General features: G+C 46.1%; 2 protein-coding genes across 7 annotated transcripts in view; one reads left to right on the forward strand and one right to left on the reverse strand.

The window, feature by feature from the left end:
* pikfyve (phosphoinositide kinase, FYVE finger containing) overlaps positions 1 to 9,820 on the forward strand; it is a 29,708-nt gene extending 19,888 nt beyond the window's left edge. For all 6 annotated transcript variants that reach the window (XM_016680317.1, XM_016680314.1, XM_016680316.1 and 3 more), the window contains 21 exons: positions 923 to 1,023; positions 1,101 to 1,172; positions 1,243 to 1,414; positions 1,502 to 1,680; positions 2,693 to 2,806; positions 2,903 to 3,011; positions 3,090 to 3,244; positions 4,154 to 4,250; positions 4,651 to 4,708; positions 4,800 to 4,928; positions 5,011 to 5,131; positions 5,350 to 5,445; positions 5,525 to 5,605; positions 6,122 to 6,213; positions 6,323 to 6,382; positions 6,626 to 6,802; positions 6,889 to 6,992; positions 7,064 to 7,192; positions 8,026 to 8,287; positions 8,361 to 8,435; positions 9,461 to 9,820. In XM_016680317.1, the coding sequence (XP_016535803.1) occupies positions 923 to 1,023; positions 1,101 to 1,172; positions 1,243 to 1,414; positions 1,502 to 1,680; positions 2,693 to 2,806; positions 2,903 to 3,011; positions 3,090 to 3,244; positions 4,154 to 4,250; positions 4,651 to 4,708; positions 4,800 to 4,928; positions 5,011 to 5,131; positions 5,350 to 5,445; positions 5,525 to 5,605; positions 6,122 to 6,213; positions 6,323 to 6,382; positions 6,626 to 6,802; positions 6,889 to 6,992; positions 7,064 to 7,192; positions 8,026 to 8,287; positions 8,361 to 8,435; positions 9,461 to 9,576 (2,499 nt within the window). In that variant the 3' untranslated portion in view covers positions 9,577 to 9,820. The remainder of the gene's footprint in view (positions 1 to 922; positions 1,024 to 1,100; positions 1,173 to 1,242; positions 1,415 to 1,501; positions 1,681 to 2,692; positions 2,807 to 2,902; positions 3,012 to 3,089; positions 3,245 to 4,153; positions 4,251 to 4,650; positions 4,709 to 4,799; positions 4,929 to 5,010; positions 5,132 to 5,349; positions 5,446 to 5,524; positions 5,606 to 6,121; positions 6,214 to 6,322; positions 6,383 to 6,625; positions 6,803 to 6,888; positions 6,993 to 7,063; positions 7,193 to 8,025; positions 8,288 to 8,360; positions 8,436 to 9,460) is intronic.
* Positions 9,821 to 13,258: 3,438 nt separating this feature from the next.
* On the reverse strand, positions 13,259 to 23,240 carry LOC103149944 (ras-associated and pleckstrin homology domains-containing protein 1-like). Its single transcript, XM_007569333.2, has 10 exons — positions 22,767 to 23,240; positions 22,277 to 22,361; positions 20,094 to 20,215; positions 19,953 to 20,018; positions 19,703 to 19,846; positions 19,511 to 19,621; positions 19,212 to 19,310; positions 18,680 to 18,800; positions 18,267 to 18,397; positions 13,259 to 16,369 (listed from the first exon to the last, which is right to left on the reverse strand). Exons 1-10 carry the CDS (start codon positions 22,884 to 22,886, stop codon positions 14,054 to 14,056), a joined length of 3,315 nt encoding a protein of 1,104 aa, XP_007569395.2. The 5' UTR covers positions 22,887 to 23,240; the 3' UTR covers positions 13,259 to 14,053.
* Between the last annotated feature and the right edge of the window lie 940 nt (positions 23,241 to 24,180).

Genomic DNA, 24,180 nt, shown 5'->3' on the forward strand with positions numbered 1-24,180 from the left:
ACCACAGTTTTCCATTTTTAACCGGTTATGAAGCTTGGTGGCAAAACATGAGTTAAATTATCAAAATTCTATCACACGTACTTTCCATGGAGGGATAATTTGTTTTTGTGTAAATACAGCGGATGCACACGCAAATTGACTGCAGAAAAGGTGGGCTGGCCTTTAAACGCTCACTGGTTGCCATGGTTACCCACATTAGCAAGCATGCCGTCGGCGTAGTACAAGTGTTTATCACAACACGATGAAATAAGTTGAGCTACCAAATTGATATTAATAAAACACCGGCACTCAGACGGCACAGAGCAGGGTGCAGGAAGCGATCTGCTCTGGTGGCAAATTGTTAATTATCTCTGCTTTCAAGTAGTTAAAGTCATGACTACTGCTATGTAGACATTACTAAATTACTTAATGCTGCTTCTTGAAGTGCAGCAAACTTCTATAAAGAGATAAAAGAAAGCCGCCGTCCTTGTCAACTTAAAAGTTTTCAGGGTGTCTGACTAAAACCGAGCTGGTTCCACAGGAGAGGAGCCTGATAACTAAAGGATCTGTCTCCTAGTCTACATCTTTAAATTCTAGGAACCAGCAGTAAACCTGCAGCCTGAGAGCAAAGTCCTCTGTTAGGAACATCTACACCAGTCAGGTCTCTGATATGTGATGGAGCTGATTATTAAGGGCTTTATGTGAGAAGGAGAATCTTGTATTCTATTCTGGATTTAACAGGGAGCCAATGAAGAGAAGCTAAAATAGGAGAAACATGATCTCGTTTTTTAAAAATTTAATCAAAACTCTTGCAGCAGCGTTTTAAGTCAGCTGAAGGCTTCTCACTTCCTGTCAGCAAAGAACTACTGGTAGAGGTCTCAGTAGTTAGCTTAGCATCTCTGCATGGCAGGATTCATGGATGTTTCCTCTTCTCTTTCCTTAGCTGGACTGTTTGAACCCGACCAACCATCAGAGGCTGTGTGTGCTGTTCAGCAGCTCCTCCCTGCAGTCCAACAATGCGCCCAACCCCTGCGTCAGCCCCTGGTAAGCTGCTCACACACACAGAACGTCCTGAGTCAGAACCATCGCTGTTTAGACTCAGTGTGTGCGTCTTCCAACAGGATCGTCACCATGGAGTTCTACGGCAAGAACGACCTGTCGCTGGGCGTGTTTCTGGAGCGCTACTGCTTCAGGTGAGACTCGCTTAAAGTGGCCGCAGCCGGTTCCAGGGTCCGTTGGCTTCAACGGATGTTTGCTTTGCAGGCAGTCGTACCAGTGTCCCAGCATGTTCTGCGAGACTCCCATGGTGCATCACGTCCGCCGCTTTGTGCATGGCAGCGGCTGCGTGCAGATAGTGCTGAAGGAGCTGGACTCGCCCGTCCCAGGCTACCAGCACACCATTCTGAACTACTCATGGTGCCGTGTGTGCAAACAGGTGAGGCACATATGAGGCTGGGGCTGCTGGGAAATCACTTCTGCTGCTGTTTTCCCTCCCCCGTTAACTCTCTACTGCCCTCTGCAGGTGACTCCAGTGGTGCCTCTATCCAATGACTCGTGGTCCATGTCTTTCGCCAAATACTTGGAGCTTCGCTTCTACGGCCACCAGTATACCAGACGAGCCAATGCAGAGCCCTGCGGACACTCCATCCATAAAGACTACCACCAGTACTTCTCCTACAACCAGATGGTGGCTTCCTTCAGGTTGGTCTCCGTTTGTTCACCGCTGTCTGACCTCCAGCAGATAAACGTGAATATCACCTTTTAAAGGGGCGGTACTATGCAAAGTTGACTTTTTAAAACTTTATATCATGTAATACTATTATTCCCTCATCAGAAACATACCTGGAGTGTTGCTTAGATTTTTTTTTCCCCATGCATGATTGTGAAATCCTTGAATCTCCCATAGCAACCATTTGGGGTTGCCTAAACTTGGCAACCCCCAGACTTTGGCAACCCCATTTGTTTTCAATTAAAATTCAAAAATACCTTATTCATCCCAAGGGGAAATTAAATTAAATTAAATCACAACGCTCTGCCTATTTCTACAAAACTCCTTCTTGGAGTTGCAGTCCCCAAGCTGATCATCTGCCTCACAGAGCAGCCGTTCTCCACTTGGGTCCTTCAGACTAGCCAGCAGCAATTAGCAAACACCTGGTGGAACTGAACATCAGCTGAGCTCATTATACAATCTACTTCTCAGTACAACCATCCTGATAGGTTATTTTATACATACAGTATTTGTATAAGTGAATGTAACATAGTTACCTTGTTATGGTGTAAAATCACACTATATGCATGGAAAATGCAAAATGTAATGGAAAAATCCTGTATTGACCCACAATGGTAAAATTTCTTTTCAGAGTGATGGACAATAACAGCAAATAGGCACACGAATATAAAATACATGGAAAAACAAAATGAAGAATAAAATACTGTGCAGTAAGGGCAAACTTTCAACATAAATACTTTATAAAAAATACTCTAGTCCAGAAGAATTCACCTGAGTTGGATCAATAGAAAATGTTCATGACTCTTTGAGCAGAAGACAAACTATTTACAATTAGTGACAATAAAAACAGAACAAAAACGAACGAACAAATATAATAATGCCCCTTTAAGAAGAAATTAGTGTAGAGGAGAATCTTGTGTTGAAGCGTTTATTCATCAGAATTTACATCTCCTTCAGTAAATCGATGAATCTTTACTTGTGCAGCTACACCTCCGTCCGGCTGCTGGAGATCTGTCTTCCTCGTCCCAGGATCTTCATCAGGAATCTGGGCCCGTCTAAAACCAACCTGCAGCAGGACCTGAAGGACTTCTCTCAGAAGTGAGTGGATCTGTTCTTCTGGTCACTCCACTGTTCCACTCCCACCCCATCTGGACCGGACCAGGCACTGTTCTGACCGCTCCTCTCCCTCTGCAGGGTGGCCCAGGTGTACCTGGCCATCGACGACCGTCTCACCTCCCTGAAGACCGACACGTTCAGTAAGACCCGGGAGGAAAAGATGGAGGACCTCTTTGCTCAGAAGGATGTAGGTGATGGTGCTCCCTCCCGCTCCCAGAGTGTCTGGACCGTGCGGGTCGGCCTCATGTTTGGTATCTGATGGCAGATGGAGGAGGCGGAGCTTCGCAGCTGGATCGACAAGCTTCAGGGGCGCCTGCAGTCGTGCGGCCTGGACTCCCCTCAGCAGCTGCAGGTCGTCCTGGAGTCACTGGTGGTGAAGAAGCAGAGTCTGTGTGAGATGCTGCAGTTCTGGAACAGCAGGTAGGAGCTGACGAGTTCAGTCCGACTGTTGAACCTGATCTGTAATGCACCCTGCATGTCTGAAACGGCTTCATACGTCTTCACCGAGTGGTAGAAAATAAAATATTCAGCGTCTGTAAAGTTTAGTCTGACAGCTTCCAGATTGGGGTAAATCAGTAGCAGGTTCCGCTAATGCAGGGGTGTCCAATGTGTGGCCCTTGAAATAATTTCGTTCAAGTCAAAAATGGAGAGAGAAAAAAAGGTCAACAAAATGGAAAAATGTGAAAGTTGTCTATAGTTCTTGTACTAAGGTAACAGTTCAAAGCCTGTTTTTGTGTTGAATCTCATGATATACAGATTTTATTAAAAAATTGGTTTATTGTTGCACAAGTAAGCTAAACTTAAAAAAAACAAACTCATAATTTCATATTTGCATTTTTAATTTAATACATTTTGTGGCCTGTGTGTGTGTGTGTGCGCGTGCGTGCGTGCGTGCGTCCAGTCACTAACCAATCAAGGTGGAAAAACATCAGCAATCACTGTGGAGAAGCAATTGTTGGTAACATCACTATAGGAAGGGTTCAAAGGTCAAACCAGATTGTAAACATTTACAACAAATTCAACTCACTGACTCATCACCAAGCAGGGAAAAAGATCTCAGCACTGACCTCAGAGAAGATGGGAACTCCAGGATTCTACACCGAGATGAAAACGTGCAAATCATTTAGTGCATTTACCAGTATTCACTGGAGTGGAAATTTAAATTTCAAACAGTTCAATAAAAAAATAAAACCAGTCTGACCTGAAACTGCACAGGCCTTATTCAGCCTGGTAGCCGTCACAGATTATGACCGCGCCCCAAGAAAAAAACACTGAAGCATCTTGTGCTTCATTAAAACTCCTGATTGTTTTTTTTTTTCTCTCCTGCAGACTCCAGGACCTGTTCCAGCAGGAGAAGGGCAGGAAGCGTCTGTCTGTCCCGCCGAGTCCAGGCAGACACCGACCCAACACCACTGACGACACCAAGGTGGGCGTCGCTGCTGTGCTCAGACACCACTAGCTGCTGTAGCCATCAGGCCTGGTTAGCAGCACAGAAGTTTGTGCTGAGATGTAGAAATGCTGCTCACGCCTCTCTGTGTCTTCTAACCTTGGAAAGCATCCAGTTTCCTATAGTTTGACGAAAAAGCTGATTATTAAGGAATGAACCATTTTTTGTAGTTTTTCCTGACCGAGCTAGCTAGTTTTTATTTTGTTGTAGTATTTCATATTCCAGCTCTCTGGTTCCTCACTTCCCTTCTGAACCGGACAGGAAGCATCTGAAATGAGACCATGTGTTATTCAGCTGACCGACCCTCATGAGCTTCCTGTCCAGTGTGGGCAGCTGCAGTGTTTTGGCTGCTAATCCTCCATGTTTTTGTGCTATACAGAGCGCTCTGGACTCCTCCCCTCGGAACCCGTCCCCTGTGGTCCAGAATGGGGAGAAAGGTGGGTTCAAATAACCTCCACATTCTTTGTCCTAATAAAAGGTTTCCTGCAGGTGGTGTTTTGTGTGAAGCTGCTGTTTTTCTCTCATCAGAGGACCGCCACCTGTGCCCACTGCCCTCAACCACCTCGTCCCTGCTTCCGTCACCTGGAGACCCCGGAGCTGATTCCACCACAACTGGACCCAGTTTCAGTGAACCGGACTCTGTCAGCATCCCAGAAGGTTCACAGATTCACTCTGACCTGCACATTCTCTTTATCATTTCTGCTTCTGCTCTTCATGTTTTGAATCTGTGGCCTTCCAGATGTGTTTGAAAGCCACCTGCTGGGCTCCACTGACAGCCAGGTGAAGGAGAAATCCACCATGAAAGCCATCCTGGCCAACTTTCTGCCCGGCAACAGTTACAACCCCATCCCTATCCCGTTGTAAGTGTCGTATCAGAGTCGGTTCCTGAGCTGGAAGAGGGGTTCAGACATCCATCTTTTTGTATATCCACTGTGAACTTTGTATTTTTGCTATAAAAATGGACAAGAATGAGATTTGATCTCTTGTAAAATGTGCCGTTTTGGAATCGAAATGTGTGTGAACCCTGCAGTTAATAGAGAAGTGCTTAATGAGATGGCGGTGTGTGTGTGTGTTTCAGTGATCCAGATAAACATTACCTGATGTACGAACACGAGCGGGTGCCAATCGCCGTGTGCGAGCGTGAGCCGAGCTCCATCATCGCCTTCGCTCTCAGGTGACCTTTCACCCCCTTTACCCTTTGATTGCTCCACCTCAGAGTTGCTGACCTGCTGTTCGGTTCTGTTGTCCCCCAGCTGCAAAGAGTACAAAACGGCGCTGGACGACCTGTCCAAGTCGTCCAGCGCAGCCGGGGACGACGCTCAGCAGCCTGCCAGGTACTCGGCTTTCATGTTATGTGAACGGCTTCGGCCGTCAAACACAAGGCCCGTGGGCCAAATGTGGCCCGCTGTAGCTTTTTATGTGGCCCTCTAAACTCCAAGTTACATGACTAAGTCCCTCCAGTTCACACAAAATCTACAGATTCCCACAGTTTTCTCAGTTTTTTTTTTACTGTAAATTTTTCTCAAAATTGGCCAGAAACATTGAGTTTAAAAGACTACTGCCTCAGCCTTACTTGATGTCGAGTTGAATCCCCATATCGTGTTTGATAAAAAGTCACATTTAACGTCATTCACTAGCACAAATATCATAAAAAGTCCTTAAAAAATTTCTAAATTAGTGCCGCAGAAACAATCGCAACATCTCATTCCGGTGGCTGAACAAAAGTTTGATACAACAAACTGCCTGAAATAGTTTTTCTAGATGATATTTAGTCTAAATGACTAAATGTCAGCGCGTCTCAGAACGCTGAGTCAGCAGGTCTGACCTCTGGTTCCTCTGGGTGTGTGCAGTGCGGAGAGTCGGGTGAAGAGCAGCCCTGCGAGGCCCAGCGATTCTCTGGCGGCGCAGCAGAGTCGCAGCAGCGCCGACGGCGAGCCTCTCAGTACGGATCCACACGTTCCAACGAAGCAAAAGCAGCATTTCACTGCAGACTGACAGATGGGAAAATTCTTTAAGCTTTCTGGTTTTTTTTCCCCCCCACCCATTTTCAGAGGATGCCGATTCAGCAGATAAGCAGAAGAAACAGACGGTGAACCCACACATCGAGCTCCGTGAGTCTCTGAATTTCTCTGGGACAAACAGAATCAAATATCTGGATTTGAAATACATTCTTGGATAAATTTAAGAAAAGTAAAAACAGATGGTAAGCTGATGTAAATCAACAAAGTGCTGCTTATCAGCTGAATCAAATCCAGCTCTATGATCTAACAGATGTAGATGCTACGAGGACATCACTTCTCTGGGCTCGGATCACACTTCCTGTTAGATCTCAGCATTTGTCATTTCCTGCCCAGAGTTCTCAGACGCCAACGCCAAGTTCTACTGTCGGATCTACTACGCCGAGGAGTTCCACAGGATGCGTGAGGAGATCATGGAGAGCAGCGAGGAGGACTTTGTCCGCTCGCTGTCCCACTGTGTGAACTGGCAGGCCCGGGGAGGGAAGTCCGGAGCCGTCTTCTACGCCACTGAAGGTTAGACAGGAAGTCTCTGGAAGGCTGCTCCATCTGCTCAGGTCTTTGGTTTAAAATTCAAACTCCCGTTGCCTTGTCTCCTCCAGACGACCGCTTCATCCTGAAGCAGATGCCCCGGCTGGAGGTCCAGTCCTTCCTGGACTTTGCTCCGCACTACTTCACCTACATCACTGGAGCTGTGCAGCAGAAGGTACGCCAGCAGCTCCCGTTCCTGTTTGTCAGCTCGAAGCGGTTCAACGTTTAACCAGGTTTGGTCCGCAGCGGCCGACTGTGCTGGCCAAGATCCTGGGAGTTTACCGGATCGGATACAAGAACTCCCAGAACAACGCCGAGAAGAAACTGGACCTGCTGGTCATGGAGAACCTCTTCTACGGCCGCAAAATGGCTCAGGTGGGTCAGCTCACAGCTGGGTTGTGTTCTGAGTACTGCTGAACGTACGGGGCCCCTAAAGGGACATTGAAGAAAAAAATAAAGACCATCTTGTGTGCGCCAGGCAGTGTGTGGTATGGAGCCTCCTAGGGGACATACTGAAAGTCTTCCTTATGGTGGCCACCATACTTCCTGCTTTTATATAAGGTTCTCATAAGGATTTTCCATGCATGTTAGTAATGTTAATATCTCTCAGAAAATGTGTTTGTTTTATAGCTCTTTGGTGCAAAAAACTGATTGAAAATCGATTTATTCACACATGTTCATGTCTGTCTGTGTAAGGCTGAGATGAAACGGCCCTTTATTACCAACACAAAGAGACAATCAAAACTATCCAATTACTTTATTACCCTGTGATAATGACTCAGAAACAGTCCAAGTAATTTGGATGTACTTTTTTTTCCCTACATATAGAAAGTTTTGGTTTATGTCTTAAAGGGGATGGAAAGCCCATGTTTGATCTATGTTGCCTTTACATTTTGCAAATAGGTTTGTGGTGGATTTCTATCCCAAAGAAAAAGATATAAACCTTCGGATATCTCACAAATGAGATACTAACATGCATGGAAAAACCTTATATTATAGCAGAAGGTACGGTGGCCACCGTAAGAAAGACTTTCAGTCTTGCGAAGAAACGCAAAATACATTCCCCCCAACCCCCATGTCCTTTAGGGGGCTCCGTAGTCTGGTGTGTGTGTGTGTGAGAGAGAGAGAGAGAGTACTTTTTTGTTTATTTTCTTCAGTGTCCCTTCAGCCCTCTATATGAAGTTCCTGACCGCTGAGGTTTCCTGTAGGTGTTCGACCTGAAAGGCTCTCTGAGGAATCGAAACGTGAAGACGGACTCCGGGAAGGAGAGCTGCGAGGTGGTTCTGCTGGACGAGAACCTCCTGAAGCTGATCCATGACAACCCGCTCTACATCCGCTCCCACTGCAAGGCCATCCTCAGGGCGGCCATCCACAGCGACGCCTACTTCCTGTCCAGCCACCTCATCATCGATTACTCCCTGCTGGTGGGGCGGGACGACGCCACTGACCAGCTGGTGGTGGGGATCATAGGTGAGTGTGGAGGCCTCTGTGTTGTGGGTCAGAAGCTGAGTGCTGACAGTGCTTCCTCTGCCGTCTGCTCCAGATTACATCAGGACATTTACCTGGGACAAGAAACTGGAGATGGTCGTCAAATCCACTGGAATTCTGGGAGGCCAAGGTACTTCATCAGGCAGATCTTCTGTCACGCTCATGGGGCGCCGTTTGTAGTTAGTCAAAAGTTAACAGCAACAATTTGGGTTATTTAGAAGTAATAGACTTTATTTGGAAAGGAATAATGTACAGCTCAAACATAAAAGCAATCATTTGATGCGCTGCACCAGATTACAGCACAAACCTAACAGGAAAAAACGAGGCTTCATTCTTCAAAGTTGTGTTCATCTGGTGTCACAGTTGCAAAACATTTTAATTTTATTTATTTCATAAAGGAGACACTTCATCATCATTAGCCAGATTTAGCCAGACCGGCTAATTTGAATCTGTAGTTTCCTAGCAGGTTCATAGGAAGGATAAAAAAAAACAAAGTTACAATTAGCATTCATAACATTCATGATCTGTGATTTAACAGATTTCAGTGTATTGTGTAACTTAAAGTAAATATTTATCAGAAGAATAAGTGACACCCGTAAGGAAAAAAAACATGTAAAACTTTAGTTCATTTAAAACATATTCAAGACAGTAAGCATTGCTACAAAATGACTTCATGAAACAATAAAGCAATAGTCTGAAACCCAAAGAGAAAATGACAACGGATTGAAATAACTTTACCTAAATGGTATTTTACAGTCTCTCACACCAACTGCTCCTGTAGTTTAGTTTAACTGTAATTGGTTTGCAAAAGGAAAAGTCTTTTAGCAGTGGTGGAACCAAACCGTGACGGGCCTCATATACAATATGAATGTCTGGATAAATTTAGCTAGCTTATTTAATTAGCTAGCCAAATGTTTAGTTAATATTTAGCTTGCTAGATAGAAATATTTAGCTTGGGTTCAAGCTAAATATTTAGTTCATAAACTAAATGCATAATAAAATAAAATAAATGGAGGTTTAGTACAGCATCAGTACTTTAAGATTTTAAGGCAAAAGAAAAAAAAAGTGTTTGAAACATGATGGGTCTAATCTGTTCCGTTTCTTCTGAGCAAAGTTCTTGGATGTTCTTGGTGAGCTTCTGGATTTGCTCTGCAGGGAAGATGCCCACCGTGGTTTCACCAGAGCTGTACAGGGCTCGCTTCTGCGAGGCCATGGATAAATACTTCCTGATGGTGCCGGACCACTGGACCGGCCTGGGGATCAACTGCTGAGCCCGACCCGACACCCAGCAGTCCACTCCTGGCTCGCCGTCATTCCACAGCGTTCATTCTGCCTTGCTCGACGCGCTGCAGCGACTCTGGACCCCCCGGTGCTGCAGAGAGGTTCTGGTTTTCTGCTTGGTTCCATTTACTGAGTGGACCTTCGGAAACATTCAGCTGAACAAACCGCTTCCTGTAATTTAATGTTTGTATTTGTACAGAGATTATGTGACTATTAAAGATTATTAACACAACAGACTGTTGCACTTCATTCATTTGTGTAACATCTAACTCAAGAGTTGGTCTGTATTTATTAAATACTCTCCTCATCTTCAGAGCTCTGATCTCCCAGAAACTGTTGTGAACTTGAACGCATCCTGTGATGCATCAGCTGTTCTTGTTTTGAGGTTGGTGGTGTTTCTCTTCATCAGACAGGGAAGCTGATCGAACTCGATGGATGGATGGAGCAAAACGTGGAGTGATCGTGGCGTTATGTTTAAAGGCTGCAGTAGCCTTGGGGAGTGGCACACCGAGGAGCCCGTACTACCTGCAGAACCTCATTAATCCAGTCACTCAACATGACGGGCCTGAGGTCAGCAGACGGAGAGTCTGCTGTGGAACTGATGCTCAGGGTCACATCAGATGTTTAAATGCCGACATTTTTCTACCGGCGTACCCACCACTACTGCTGTTGTTTTTTTGTTTTTTTTTATTCGATACTTTAATGGAGATGAAGAAACCACCATTGCATGACTCGACTTAAAAATTACTTCTATATTCATGAAGTAATATTGTAGAGTGAACTTTTTAAGTTTCCCATCAGTCTACTCTGACTCCTGGTGAATTGCCTTTAAGTTGAATGGATTTTGCTCAACAATCCTCTGAAGGCAGCAGTCATCCAGGTGGTTGGTGCCTCTTTTCTTGCCCACTTTTTCCATCCACTCAACTATCCACTGATATGATTGAATACAGCAAAGCCAGCTTTTATAACCATAACTTGTTTTTTATTTATTTTTTATAATATTCTAATTTTCTAAGACACTGGATTGTGGGCTTTCGTTCTCATTAATGTAAAAAAAAAATGCTTTGAAATATGCTCCCTTTCTGCAACTCAAACATGAAAGAATTGAAGTGAATGTGCATAAAAACTCAACATGACTCAGTTCTTTGACTTTTTCCTCCTTTATTTGAAATGCATCAGCAGGTTTCACACCAGCAGCAGCAGCAGGCCGTTCTGCCTTGTGTCCTCAAACGAGACGCCTGACAGTTTAGAACTGTGTTGGTGTTGGCAGTCACCTGAACGCACCACTGCATGTGCCAGGTGTATGTTTTCCTTTCAGTCCATCAGAAGCTCTTCTCAGAGGAAGTCCGCTGCCTGACATCAGAGCAGGTCTGACAGAAAACCTTCTAAACCCTGGAAATAAATTAACTCGTAAAGAAAATTGCACATAAAGGGTTTAAACTGGGGCAGTAAGTCGACGTTTTTGGCTTCTGTGCTCTTGTTTTGGTGGTGTTGGTGTCATGCAGGATCATTCTGAAGCGGGGTCAGCTGTGTGCAGCAGGAAGATTAAAGAACAGAAAACCTTCATCTGAACCGTCCATGGAACAACCCGGAACGTTTCTCCTGACTTTCAGCTCAGTGGGATTTCTGGCACCAGGTTCTGCGTTTTTTTGTTTGTTTTTTTAAACCAAACGAAGGGAACTAGGTGTGATTAAACCGACAGAACAGAGGGACGTGGATCAGTACGGGGTCACAGTGTCACTGAGGATCCCTAACCCGGATCAGACCCGGAGGTTCTGCTCCGGCTCTGATCCAAATGCTTCCCTTAAATCAAGGCAGCTCGGTTCAAAGTGTTCAGCTATTTCTCCACTATATCCAATAAATAAGATTCACCTTTTGTGTAAATAACTAAAGATGTCAGAAGTTCTTTTGAGTTTTGGTCTAAAAGAGTTTAATTCTGATGGGTTATGGTCTTTTAAACTGCTTAAATTAAGAAAGTATTCCCCTTAAAAAAATCTTTATTTTTTTTTTCAGCAGTTTTAACCTTGTTTTGTTGTTTTCTGGGGGATTTTAAATTATTGTGTCATATTCTGGGCTTTTTCTCAATGGATAATATATAGAAAAATATATAAAATACATATTTTATATATTTTTTAGGCCACAATAGCGCCCTCTTGTGGCTCCAGAGTTATAATTCCAGTCAGCGTTTTACTGTCATCTCCAGGTCCGTTTTCAGGGTCAGATAATCCCTTCAGACGTGTTTATCGTCGGCTTCCTGTCCTGAAGATGGAGTAACGGAAACAGAGCTGTTTCCCTGGAAACGGTTCAGGGTAACAAACAAGGAAGTTGCCTTTGAGCCACACTTGAGATTCGTGTGACCCTGCAGTCTAACACAGATCTTCTCTCCCTAAAGGTCACAGTCACTTAAAGGTGATGCTTAGCTGGTTCAGGTGTGTCCTCAGCATCCAGAGGGGCGTGTCCTCAGCATCCAGAGGGGCGTGTCCTCAGCTGGAATGTGATGATTCCACACTCCTGCCAGCAGAGAGAGCTGTTTGTTTCCAGGCACTTGTTCCCAGGGCATTTCTAGAGCTGCTACACGCTAAAACTAACCAACTAGTGATGGATCTGTGAAGCAGAAAACTGCCACCAGGTGGAGCTGGTGGTGGAGCTCAGCCAGAGTTGGACTGCAGCGGCAGAGGCGCTGGCACCAGTTCACATCTTTCTGGCAGATGTTGAGCCTCTGGCTGCCTGCTTGCTCTGCCACTCGCTGTAATCTGCCTCTAGCTGTTGGTTTGGGTTACTGCAGCCTGTCTGGGGTGAATCCGGCCTCCCAGCTTGGAACAGGCTCCGCCCCACTCAGAGGGGAGGGAAGACATAAGAACTGGTGCAACACTACCAAATGACGCAGGGGGGAAATGACGCAGGGGGGGGTAAAGTGGCTGACCTTACCGGCAGATTTTCTAACTCGCGTAAAAAAAAAAAAAAAAAAAAAAAAAAAAAGTGTTTGTCCTGTACATTTCAACATTCGGACTAATCCCAGCCTGTCCCCGGGCCCCGACCCCTGGAATCTTCTGGAAACCCAGGATGTGGTTGACATCAACAGCACCTTGCAAAAGTTTTCACACCCCTTGAACTGCTTCATATTGTGAACATTACAAAAACACGCTTGAGATGGTCACATTGGACTTTACACAAGTGAATGCATAAATGAGAAGCAGAAGGATACGTCAGTCCTGCACATCATCCTGAAGACATCATGTAACATGGTGTAGGCAGCATCATGCTGTGGGGTTGTTTTTCTCCAGTGGGATCAGGGAAGCAAGTCAATGGGCTGGGATAGACAGACTGAGCAATATGAAGGAAAATACAGGAAGAAGGTGGAGAACATTACTGAATTAATCAAAATGTAATTCTGCAATGTACTGACCCGGTTTATTCGGAGACAATACTGAAAACCATGTTTTCCTTCCATTTCCCATTTATTCACTACTGTGTCTTGGTCTGCCACAATAAATCCTAATGAACAGGCTGCAGTGTGTAACAAAAGATGGAGTATTGAGGCCATGCCAAGGAAATAATTAAAAAAATAAAATTACAAGAAAAGATTTACGAGAATAATACTCAAATAAAGTCATAGTATTAAGAGAATAAACACATATAACTTTATTCTTGTAATTTAATTGTTTGTTTTATTAGTATGGCCCTAATACTCCGTTGTAGTTACATGACAAAACAGTGAAAAAGTTCAAAGGGTGTGAACAAACAAAAACCGTCTGATGGTGGGAAACCGATCCAGGTTTGGGAGGGAGGAACTGTCAGGGCTCACCAACCAGCAGATCAGCCGAAACGCGGTTTGATCAAATGAAAGTGGGAGCCTGGTGAAGCAGGTGCTCGTAGAAAACAGTCACATGTCCAGTCACACTCATTTTCCTCTTCCACTTTTTAAAATTCAAAATAATTATTACAATATTTTTCCAGTATTAAATAATTTGATATAAAAAACACGCAAAAAAAAAAGACAGGGTGGAAGAAATGGCAATGCTCCCTCTAGGATTGCCCCTCCCCTACACACACACACTTCCCCCCTCACAATATACACTTCTATACACATCATCATCATTGACCTTCCTCCTCCGTGGTTCTTTCCCCTGACTCCTCGGTTCATGCAGTACCTGGTACATCGCAGCTAAACGTCACTTCAAGTCTTTCATATGTTTCAATGCAAAGCTGCACAGATGTGAAAAAAAGCTGGAGGGGTGATTTTCTGTCTTGCTAACTATATACATATACATATTTATATATTTAAATTGTTACTCATGTTGGATTAAACATGTAACCATGGGAATAATGAGGATTAATCTGAGATTAGGAGTAGCTTCGCCACTTGCTTAGAGTCCGAAGGAGACCGAGAAGAGACAGGTGTTTTTCCTCTCCGCAGGAACAACGGGACCTGATTGGTCAATGAGCTACAGTCAGAGTCACCGCCTCCTACCACTCACTGGTCAGTTTGGTGCTTTGGTCCCGTTTGGGAGGGGCGGGAGGCGGGCCTCGCCGCAGCGTTGCATAGCCTGAGATGTTGCCATGTTTGGCCGATTGGGAGCGCCCGTGGTGCCGCGACAGGGTGTGGGAGTGTCCCCGGACCCCCTGCTGATGCTGTTGCGGCAGGAGCTCTGGGGGGGGAGGCGGCAGGAGCGCCATGTCGTCCATTGTGCCCACGGGCTCCATCTTGGAGGAGGGGATCAGGTGGGAGGAGGTGAGCGAGCCGTGGCGCGACACTGACTTCCTCTTCAGCGTGCGGTTCAGGTCCTCCAGGAAGTGAGGCTTGAAGGCCAGAGAGGCAGGCCCTGCTGACTTTGGGGAGGTAGGGGGGATGGGGGAGGAGGAGGAGGAGTAGGACGAGAGGGAGGGGGGTGGGGTTTGGGACAGGGGTGGAGGCGAGAGAGGCAGTGACATGGTGGTGTCGTACTGAGCCGTGTTGCTACTGCGCCGGTTCATCGCCGGAGGCGGCACCGCCCCCTTTTTCAGTGAGCCTTGCTTCCATGACGACGAGGAGAAAGAGGATGTTGCCGACTGTGGAGGAGGCTGCATCTGAGGCTGGGGGTTCACAACGGCGACCTTGGGAGGGTGATGGAACTCAGAGGGGTGAGGCGGGGGAGGGAAGAGCTCCGATTCGGTCGGCGGGGGAGGGAAAAAGTCGGCTGATGAGTCCAGGTGAGGATGCTGGGAGGGAGGAGGCGGGGGAGGAGGCGAAGGGAAGTCAGGCTGATGCTGCTGGCCGCTCTGCAGGCCCTGGATGACCAGAGGCAGGTTGGCCAGGTTCAGCTTCCCCGGCTTAGGGAGCGGCGCCGGAAGGGAGACGGAGTCTTTGGAAGGAGATCCCGTTGCTGAGGAGGAGCTCGACGATGTTCCCGTCTGGGGGGCCTGGCTAAATTTACTCAACAGACTCTCCACCTTCTTGGGCCGCTCCTCCTGAGGGTCTTTCATGGAGGAGGCCCTCTGTGGGGTTGGGGGAGGCCCACGCTTGGTGGACCCCGTGGAGGAGGTCGAGGGAGACTTCTTGATGGGGGAGCCCGACTTGGAGGAGGAAGAGGGCGGAGGAGGAAAGTCTCCTAAGGAGCTGTCAGGGGGAGGCGGGGGGAACTCAGGTGACTGTGGCACTGCGGCGCCCCCGATTTGCCACTTTGGTTTGGCCTTGACTGCAGGAGGGGACTGGGGAGCGGAGCTGGAGGGGGGCAGGGGGGAAGTGTTTCCTGGGAACTGATTGACAATCTGTTTGACCAAAGAGGAGGTAGCCGCGGCGATGGAGACGGACGAGGAGGAGGAGGAGGGAGAGATGGCCAAGTTCTTGGAGGAGAGGCTATGCTGCTTGGGCAGTGTGGGAGGGGGCTGATTCGGGGAGTGTCCCGTTGAGAAGCTCTGCTGCTTCCTGACAGGGCCGTGTCCAGAAAACGGCTGGGTGGGGGACACCGGGGAGAGGGCGATGGGGAGGGAGGAAGGGCCAGACGGTTTTGGGGCGGTCAGAGGAGGGAATCCACCGGAGAAGGTTTTGGGAGGAGCGGGTGGGGGGGCATTGGGAGACAGAGGCCGGAGGACTTGTAGTGATGCTGGGGGGGAGAGTTCTGTGGGAGGTGGAGGGGGCGGGGGGGAACCGTCCTGCAGCGCTGCGGGGGTGAAGTCGTACACCATGTTGGGGAACTTCTGTGACAGGAACTGCTGCAGGCCTGCGTTGGAGAGCTGGGGGCAGGGGTTGGGGAGGGGCTCCGGAGGGGGAGGAGGGGGCAGCCCGTTGGCATCCAGGCCCTCTGGAGGAGGGGGTGGGAGGCTGTGCGGCTCCAGTGCCTCCTCCTCTGGCAGAGGCGGCGGCGGGAGACAGTTGGGGCTTGGCAGACCGAACTTTAGGGCAGCCATGGCCGAGCCAGGGGCCGGTGCCACAGGTGGTGGAGGAGGAGGGGGCGACGGCGGGGAGGTGCCGTAAGAAGCTGGGAGGGTGTTGTAGTTCTGCAAGGGAAGGGGGGTGGTACCGGCGCCGGCCGCCTGCTGCGTTCTAGCCTGGTTTTGGCTCTGCAGGCGAGCCAGAGTGCTGTACTTCACGTAGGAGGAAGGAGGTGCCCCCTGGTGGCCCATACTGGCCACGGCGGGTGGAGGGGGGGGAGGAGGCGAGGGCGGGGATGGAGAGGAGGAGGAGTCCTCGGACGGGACGAGCCCATCGGTGTAGCTGCTCCGGGAAGGCGGAGTCTGAGGCTGGGGGGAGAGGCTGGGGATCTGGACAGGGATGGGCCTACTGATGGGGTCCATCTTCATCATCTGTGGGCAGAGGAAGAGAAGTGGTGAGGGTGGAGGAAGACAATAAAACGTACAATTTGCTAAAAACAAACGAGATGCAAGAAATCCGACATCAAACCAAACAGAGGAGAACAAGATCTGGTTAAAGGTAAGGTAATTTTATTTATATAGCACATTTTCAGCAACAAGGAAATTCAAAGTGCCTTGCTTATAATTAAAGGTTATAAGCAGTTAATAACGCTCCTACTGTCTTCATTCAGCAGAAATCCAGATTAGTGTGTCCTTCAAGACACGTGTTAAAGTCAAGGCCTGGGGGGGAGTCCATTGCATTTTTCTGTAATAATAGTCAGAAAAATGACTATTATTACAGTCATTTTTCTGTAAAAAAAATGACTTGAGTTGTTGGCACTTGAGTTGCCAACAACTCAAGTGATGTTGGCAACTCAAGTTGCCAACATCACTTGAGTTGGCAACTCAAGTGATGTTGCCAACTCAACATCACTTGAGTTGGCATTCAAGTGATGCCAACTCCCACCTGCAGGTGGCAGTATTTCTTACTTCTGCTACACTGCTAGCTTAGCTGTACTTTATTATAGTCTGGGTGGGACTGATGAGGCGATTAACAAGTCACATTTAATGTCATACCTAAGCACAAATATTTCAAAATTCCTTGCAAATCTTTCTAAATTAGCACCGCAAAATCTGTGATTATGACTGCAAAAAATAAAAATTACAAAGTGAAAAGATGCGCAACATTTCATTTTAAGAAGTACTCATTGAATGGAGACACAGCTTTTTTAAAAATATATATATTAATATTATAACAACCTTTGAGACTGTCCATGATCCTAATATGGCCTGAAATCAAAATGAGTTATGAGTTTGACCTCTTTCTGCAGGTCTAGAGGCAGACTTCTACTGATGACTTCTGCTCTCTCTGTCCTTTTTTCCCTTTAAAATTGGAGAATTTTCACCCTAAATTTCACAAAAATAAGACTGTTTCTTCTTTTCATTAAGATATTGCGTGTTTAGTTTATTTGCGTAACAATTCAAAGCTTTAAAAAAATGCAATAGCATTTCTCCGGGTATTAATTAGAACTCATTTTTCAACCCTTGGATGTAGAAAAGGTTTGGACAGCCCTGATTTAAGAGACAGGAGATGTTCTGAAAACAGATCCTGTTTCAGCAAGAGGAGCCGTAAAGAACAACAAGCTAATACAGGAAGTGAGGACGGAGCAGAGGACATGCTGAGCTCTGGTCCAGCTGGGCCATCACTTCCCCGGTTCCATTCCAAACACATCCTGCCATCAAACAAACGCCTGGCGTGGAAAACGGCCAACTGCTGACGTTTCCTGAGAACAGATCTGGACGCTGATGTTTCACTGAAGCATCTGGAAGTAGAGACGCCGTGCAGCAACACGCTCATTATCCATGTGGGAATGCAGTGAGGCAGGCGCGCTGAGCTGGCTTTAGTCCCATGATGCATCTGTTCAGCTGGGATTTGATGCTCAGCTTTTGAATATGGGAATTCTGACAGCAAAACATTATTCGCTATACACTCTCTGCAGTACGGCAGCTTTTATAATATTCTTAATAAAGTATTTGTAAATAGAGTCTCTTTATTTCTGCCTCTTCCTTTATTTATTTGCAGATTTCCCATCATTCCCAGTGTGTCTTCACTTCAAACACAAACGCCAAACAGACAGGCTGTTAAAGACTTCACATGCTTGTTACGTCACTTCCTGTCTAACCTCCACTGCCTCCTCCTCCCCCCACACAGAGAGGAACCATCATTCGTCCTTTCACCTTTAAGCGCTGATAGAAAAGCAGAACGGAATTGTGGGAACAGAATAAAAATGATTGATTGATTTTGTGTGTGTGTGTGTGTGTGTGTGTGTGTGTGTGTGTGTGTTCACACCTCTCCTTGCGTTCCTCTCCTCCAGGCGTCAGAGAAGATGGAGCTGACCACACTCTGGGAGCGGGTGTGTCCGGATGACGCCAGCTCTGACACGCCGCTGTCTGATTGGCTGGAGTGGTTGGACTGCGACTCTGTGGGATTCAGCAGGAGGTCAGAGGTTGAGTCGACAGCAGCGGCACTATGAGGTCACGATGCACAGCGTGGCTTTACCGGGACTAAACCAGCAGTTTCAAACTGCATTCCTCAAGGGCCGGACTGCTGCCACTTTTACAGGCTTGACTCAAACGACTACTCTGCCTCGTCAACATGCAGTCACGCTCTACAGAGCTCTGCTAACAAGCTAACGTTGGAGCCTGAAGTAGCAGGACAGCGACTGAGGACTGGAGTTTGAGACTGAAGGATCTGGAACAGACCTGGGAGGCTGGAAGAGCTGGAGCCAGACTTGATGGAAGAAGAAGAGAGGGAAGACCAATCGTAGGCGGCCTCTGTCCTCCTCATGGCCTCCTGGAAGTTGATGTACAGCTGCTTCCCGTACTGACAAACACACACACACACACACACACACACACACAGGCAAACACACACGCATACAGCTTAGAACCGCCCCACTCTCCTGTCCAATGCTGCTTTCAGTTCACTGAGGCTTGTGGATGTTTCTTCTGCAGAGACTTATTAAGCTTTTCAGCCCTGCTGAGATGTGGACTTTGACTAGGCTGTTGGAGCTGCTTGATTCTTTTTGTTTTCAGCCATTACAGAATTGAATGGATGTGAAAGCAGGAAGTGGAAAGGTCTGACCAAGTGAACTGGGCCCAGTAAAACCAGTCGCCTCATATAATTTAGCTATAAGGTCAACTTATTGCTAGGTAACAGGTGGATGGCTTCCCAGTCTGTAAGCTAGCTTAGAGACGCAGCATATAGATGTTACATCTGTAATCCAATCAGTACCTTTGCAATGCGAATACTGTTGATCCATTGTTGGAGAGTTCTGATGTCATCACAGCACAGGTACTTTATATACTGAGACTTCTTCTGGATCTGGGGGTGCTAAACACACACACACACACACACACACACATAAAATTTCAAATGTCCGTCTGTGTGTAATTAAATGTGGTTCATTTAGTGATAAAGTTCCTAATATGAATTTAAGTAATAATACAATTCATTGAACAGGTCTGTATGGAGTGTAAAGACAGTTTCTGACCAGTAGGTGGCAGGTGTAGACCATGACTTGGACATTTTACCTTCAGCACCATGCAGAAGTCAGTAGGAGCCTTGTACTTGCTCTTGTAGTCATGACCCAGGTAAACATTGACGTGATCCAGCTGGAGGAAACACACCAGGTCCCTGGACGTCTGGAAACAGGCCAAACAGAGAGCTTCAGCTTTACCACACACACAGAGGGTCCCTCCACCCAGCCTCCGTCCGTCACACACCTTGGCCTTGCCCTTTGGGACGTAGTAGATCCCAGATGCTCTGAGCAGAAAGTAACGTTTCTTCCATGACTTTTTGCCGTCCTCTTTCAGCCACAGCACTCCCTCCATCTCAGGGACAGACACCGAACTGCCTCCGAAGCACTCCTGGGAAGCAAATCGAAGCTTTTCCTGTCAGTTCTCCTGTTTCTGCCTAAAGATTTTCAAGTGGGAAAACATGGGAGTGTATCCAAAGAAGGCCGAACTAACCCACCTCTAGCAGAGCTTCTTTGTTCCTCTCTGCCATCTCGCACGTCTCCTTCCGCCCCAGTAAGTAGTTCTGCAGCAGACGGGAAGCATGTGAGAAAAGAGGAGCAGGTTCCCAGGTGCGGGCAGATGTGTGTGTTCTGTTTACCTGTGGGTTTTTGAACAGGGCGTACTTCTCGATGCGCTCGGTGAACATGAGGCGGTTCTGGCTGTCTCTGGTCCAGTTCAGCAGGTTCTCCACCAGGTTCTCGTGGTCCTCGAAGATCCGTTCTGCAGACAGGGAGACGTGCATCAAGACGTGAAAATCAGAAGAAAAAAAAGATTATTACGACATTAGCATCAAACACACACGCAATATGGCTAGTTGGTGTTTAGATTTTGCTAATAACGTCTTCCAATAACGTAATTACCTAGTCATATTTTCAAAATTCCCTGGGAAGAGATGCAACCATAAATTTCCTGGTTCATCTTTCTTGACCTTCCCACACGTTTATGGAGGGAACTAACAGCAAACAAAAACTACAAAACAGGATCAAATAAGAGCTTCATGTCAGCTTTGTTCAACAGGAACAAAGTATGCATCTTGCTCTGTGTTGACCTGAATCACTCACATCACCAATGCTAACCTAGCTAGCCACAGTTTTTTTTTTTTTTAGACAGCACATCGCTAACGAGTCAAAACAGGCCAAAGCCATGAAGTCTCCAGCAGCAGACATGTGACCCCAGTTCAAAACGCCTTTAAAGAGGCAGAACCACATCGCAACAATCCCTCATCAGCCTTATAAAAGGAGGTAACGGCTTCATGGCTTCACCGAAGCTTCTGCTGCCGACTGAACTAATGATGCTAATGCTAATCCACGACCTGAATCCATTAGTCAGCAAAGGTTTGCTTACTTATTCTCACACAGATGGTTCTTATTTGTTCAGGGTCGCATCCTGTTACTTCATTCACAGCAGAATAAGGTAAAAATAAAATAAAAAGAAACATTTTTCTTTCCTCTTTTTGAGAAATGTACCAAACTGGAACTACGTAGGCTGCTAGGACAAAGTAACACTTTATAGTGTTTCATTCTAAAGTGTTAATTTAGGAACAAAGTGTTTGAAAGGCGACAATGTTGAAAAGAAATAACTTCTGTAAAATAATCATATTTTTTGTGAGTCCCACATCCAACACGTCATGATTTGAGTCAGGTTTTAGGCCCAAAACAATCCAAAAAAGAGGTTTTAAATATGCATTTCATGACAACATATGAGGATTTTAGAACCAACACTTATTTATGATGTAGACCAAAAACAAATCAACGAGAGCCAGAATCAATAAGGACCAAGGCTGGCCAGACAGAGCCATGAATCTGACGGGAGACAAAATGAGAAGCATGAAACGGTGCTGGTTGTTTTACCACTAAGCCTGTCCAGGTTCTGGTTGTTTTGCTCCAAGACAAGAACTGAACAAAAACAAGGACATTTCACACTGACCACGAGTCACTTTGTATCCACCTGGGGAATGTTTCAAACCAAACAGAGGACTTAAAGTCATGTTCTACAGTGCACTAATAATCTGCCAAAAGAAAAGACTCCAAAAAATAATAGCTGACATCAGAACGACACATTACTGAGCTAATGGCTGGATCACATTAACACTACAACAGGGGAACAACCATAAGCTAATGGGAATCGAGCACAATACAAAGTCTGAAAATACAGTACACAATTAAACATATTATAATGGTAATTGTAATTATGAGATTTTATCTCCATAATTCATGAAAATTCCATAGGAAACGACTGACAGTGATTTGCAGATACGAAATGGATGTAATGGAATTCTACTGGACAAAACAAATTGGAAAGGAGGAATGTGACCTGGAGCTACATGAAGCATATCTGCCGATTTTACTGCTTTATATCCTCAGCTTTGTCTGGCTTTGCAAAGACAGCACTGAAACTTAAAATATATAATTTAATGTTGACATGCACGGTTAAAAAGAAGAGAACCGCTACTCTTATTTCCTGCAGGGGGAAAAAAAAAAAGTACAGCTCAAAGGTCCTGATCTAACAGGAAACCAGTTTAATGCCAGGCGTCCAAAAGCCGCCAACTCCAGGTCCAACTGATTCCCTTCACTACTACTTACCACAATTTAATAAGATGAACTACTGTGCCTTCATTCTGTGTACACAAAAGCTTTTGATAACAAATGTTTGAGACAATACTATAAAGTTGATGGCACTGCAGTATCCAAGTTTTCGTCTGTAGCAGCTGGATCAAACTCATCTGTGTGAACATTCAGTCACTGTTCAGGTGACTGTGTCTGTGTGGAGGTGTGCACTCACCCATCTGCAGCTCTGTGATGGTTTCCACCAGGGACCAGTCTGGACTGTAACCACAGTGAGATTTATCCAGCAGACTGTCCAGAACCTGAAGAACAGGAGACACAGTCAGGTACTGACCCGAGGACTGACCTCAAAACTACTCCGGCTTCAGATTAGGCTTGGGACTGGCATTAATAAAGACACCATATGTCTATGAGAAAATAAAAAATATATATATAAAATACAAAAAAAAGAAAAATAAATAGCCCCATCAGTAGACCTGGGATTAAAATATTTAAGGTACTTTTTAGATAAATGAGTGTAAGACCTTTGAAGAAAAGCTTTTCATAGATGGGGATGAGGATTATGTCAATATGATGTCTTGGACAAAAAGCTCCATGTCCCCACAAAATGAAAACAGCTATTCCTGACCTCAAACTTTATAAAAACAAACAAACAAACAAAAAAAGAATCAGTGGTGGTTCTACTGGTGCAGGAGCAGAAGGTGTACCTGTCTGACCGTCTGTCTCTCGTCCACCATCATGGTCTTTGAGCTCTCGTCTGACAGATGAACACGGATGACCAGCTGTGAAGAAGAGCAGAGGAGGTCAGCCGTCATGTTCCCGCACATCGAAGGAGCAACGCGTCGCCCAATCGGCTCTCGGAGCTCTGACTGGCGTCCAAGGCTTCATATCGCAAACCAAGAAGAGGGAGCAGCTTTCAACGTGGTTCCAGCAAATCTTTGCTTTACTTTGATTGTTTGAGCCGAAAATGTGACCCAGAAAAAGGAGCAAATTGAGCCGAAGGCGGTCCATTTCACCGAGCCCCGTCCTCTTATTCTGCAGCATTACCCTTTACTGAATCACATGCATGAGTGGAAGACTGCAGACTCTGCTGCAGCAAAGGGTTTCAGCAGGAATCCGACTGGAGGATGATTCAGTCAACCTCTGGTTAAGCTAACGCAGCTGAACGGAGGCAATGCTTTGATCCTGATTCCTGATTCGGAGGTTAGAGTTGATCCCAGTTGGACCACAAGTCCAGATCTGGAAAGCTCCCTGAAATGTCCAAAATTTAAAGGGTACATAGTGCCATTTTATAGCACAGTCAAACAACTATCCTGTCCTCCTGGACAGCCATGGCGTCTCTCCTGTCCTTCTTGTCCAAAACTTTGAACCTCACCATGAGTTTAATCACATGGCACCAATTCACAACATGTCATCTCCAGACTCTGGCTTAATGACAGCCTGTCTTATCGATTCTAAAACCAGCTGTGGTTTTAAAATCAAATTTAAAAAAATCACAATTATTAAAGTCTGCTGGAACCTGGAGGATCCTGGGACATCAGGGAGTTCAACATCAGCAGGGCCAAGCCAAACACTTCCTGGACACGGTCAGACGGGACTGGAAATGACTGAGCTTTTTGGCCACAGTGATAATGTTGGGACGAGACAAAGTGAGGCTTCAAACATGAGACTGGAAGTGAATCACACAGCATCCAGTGTGTATCCTGATCCAGTAGCTGAAAACACAAACATTGCATCAAATCTTGTTTTGAGTTGTGAGCCTGAAGGAAACCTGGAGAAACTCACTGTCCAACATGATCACTTTCATCTCTGAGCAGAATCGATGCAACAGATGATTTATTCCCAAAACACTAACACACACACACACACACACACACACTGAGGAGCTGGAGTCCCTCTGTGTGTGTATAGTAAATCCTGGTTGTTAATCCAGTCTCTTTGGGATTTTACTTGCAGTGTTCATTATGTTGAGTGGCGTGTGTGTGTGTGTGTAGGTTGACTCCAGTTGTTATGACTGGAGCTTTTAAAAGTGCAGTAACACTAACCTGACCCAGAAACCCACTCCTCCCAACACATGTACACACCAACAGAATATAAATATACACTGTGTGTGTGTGTGTG

The sequence above is a fragment of the Poecilia formosa genome, unplaced genomic scaffold (assembly GCF_000485575.1).
Source record: "Poecilia formosa unplaced genomic scaffold, Poecilia_formosa-5.1.2 Scaffold239, whole genome shotgun sequence".
NCBI lineage: Eukaryota > Metazoa > Chordata > Actinopteri > Cyprinodontiformes > Poeciliidae > Poecilia > Poecilia formosa.

Bases quoted from the DNA above. Each gene is read 5' to 3' on its own strand.
- LOC103149944 (XM_007569333.2), bottom strand. From the start codon at position 22,886: ATGTGCGGGAACATGACGGCTGACCTCCTCTGCTCTTCTTCACAGCTG. The intron at 20,019-20,093 runs GTAAACAGAACA...CGTCTGCTGCAG, and splicing joins CCCTGTTCAAAAACCCACAG to AACTACTTACTGGGGCGGAA. The intron at 19,311-19,510 runs GTAAAATGTCCA...GTGTGTGTTTAG, and splicing joins ACTTCTGCATGGTGCTGAAG to CACCCCCAGATCCAGAAGAA.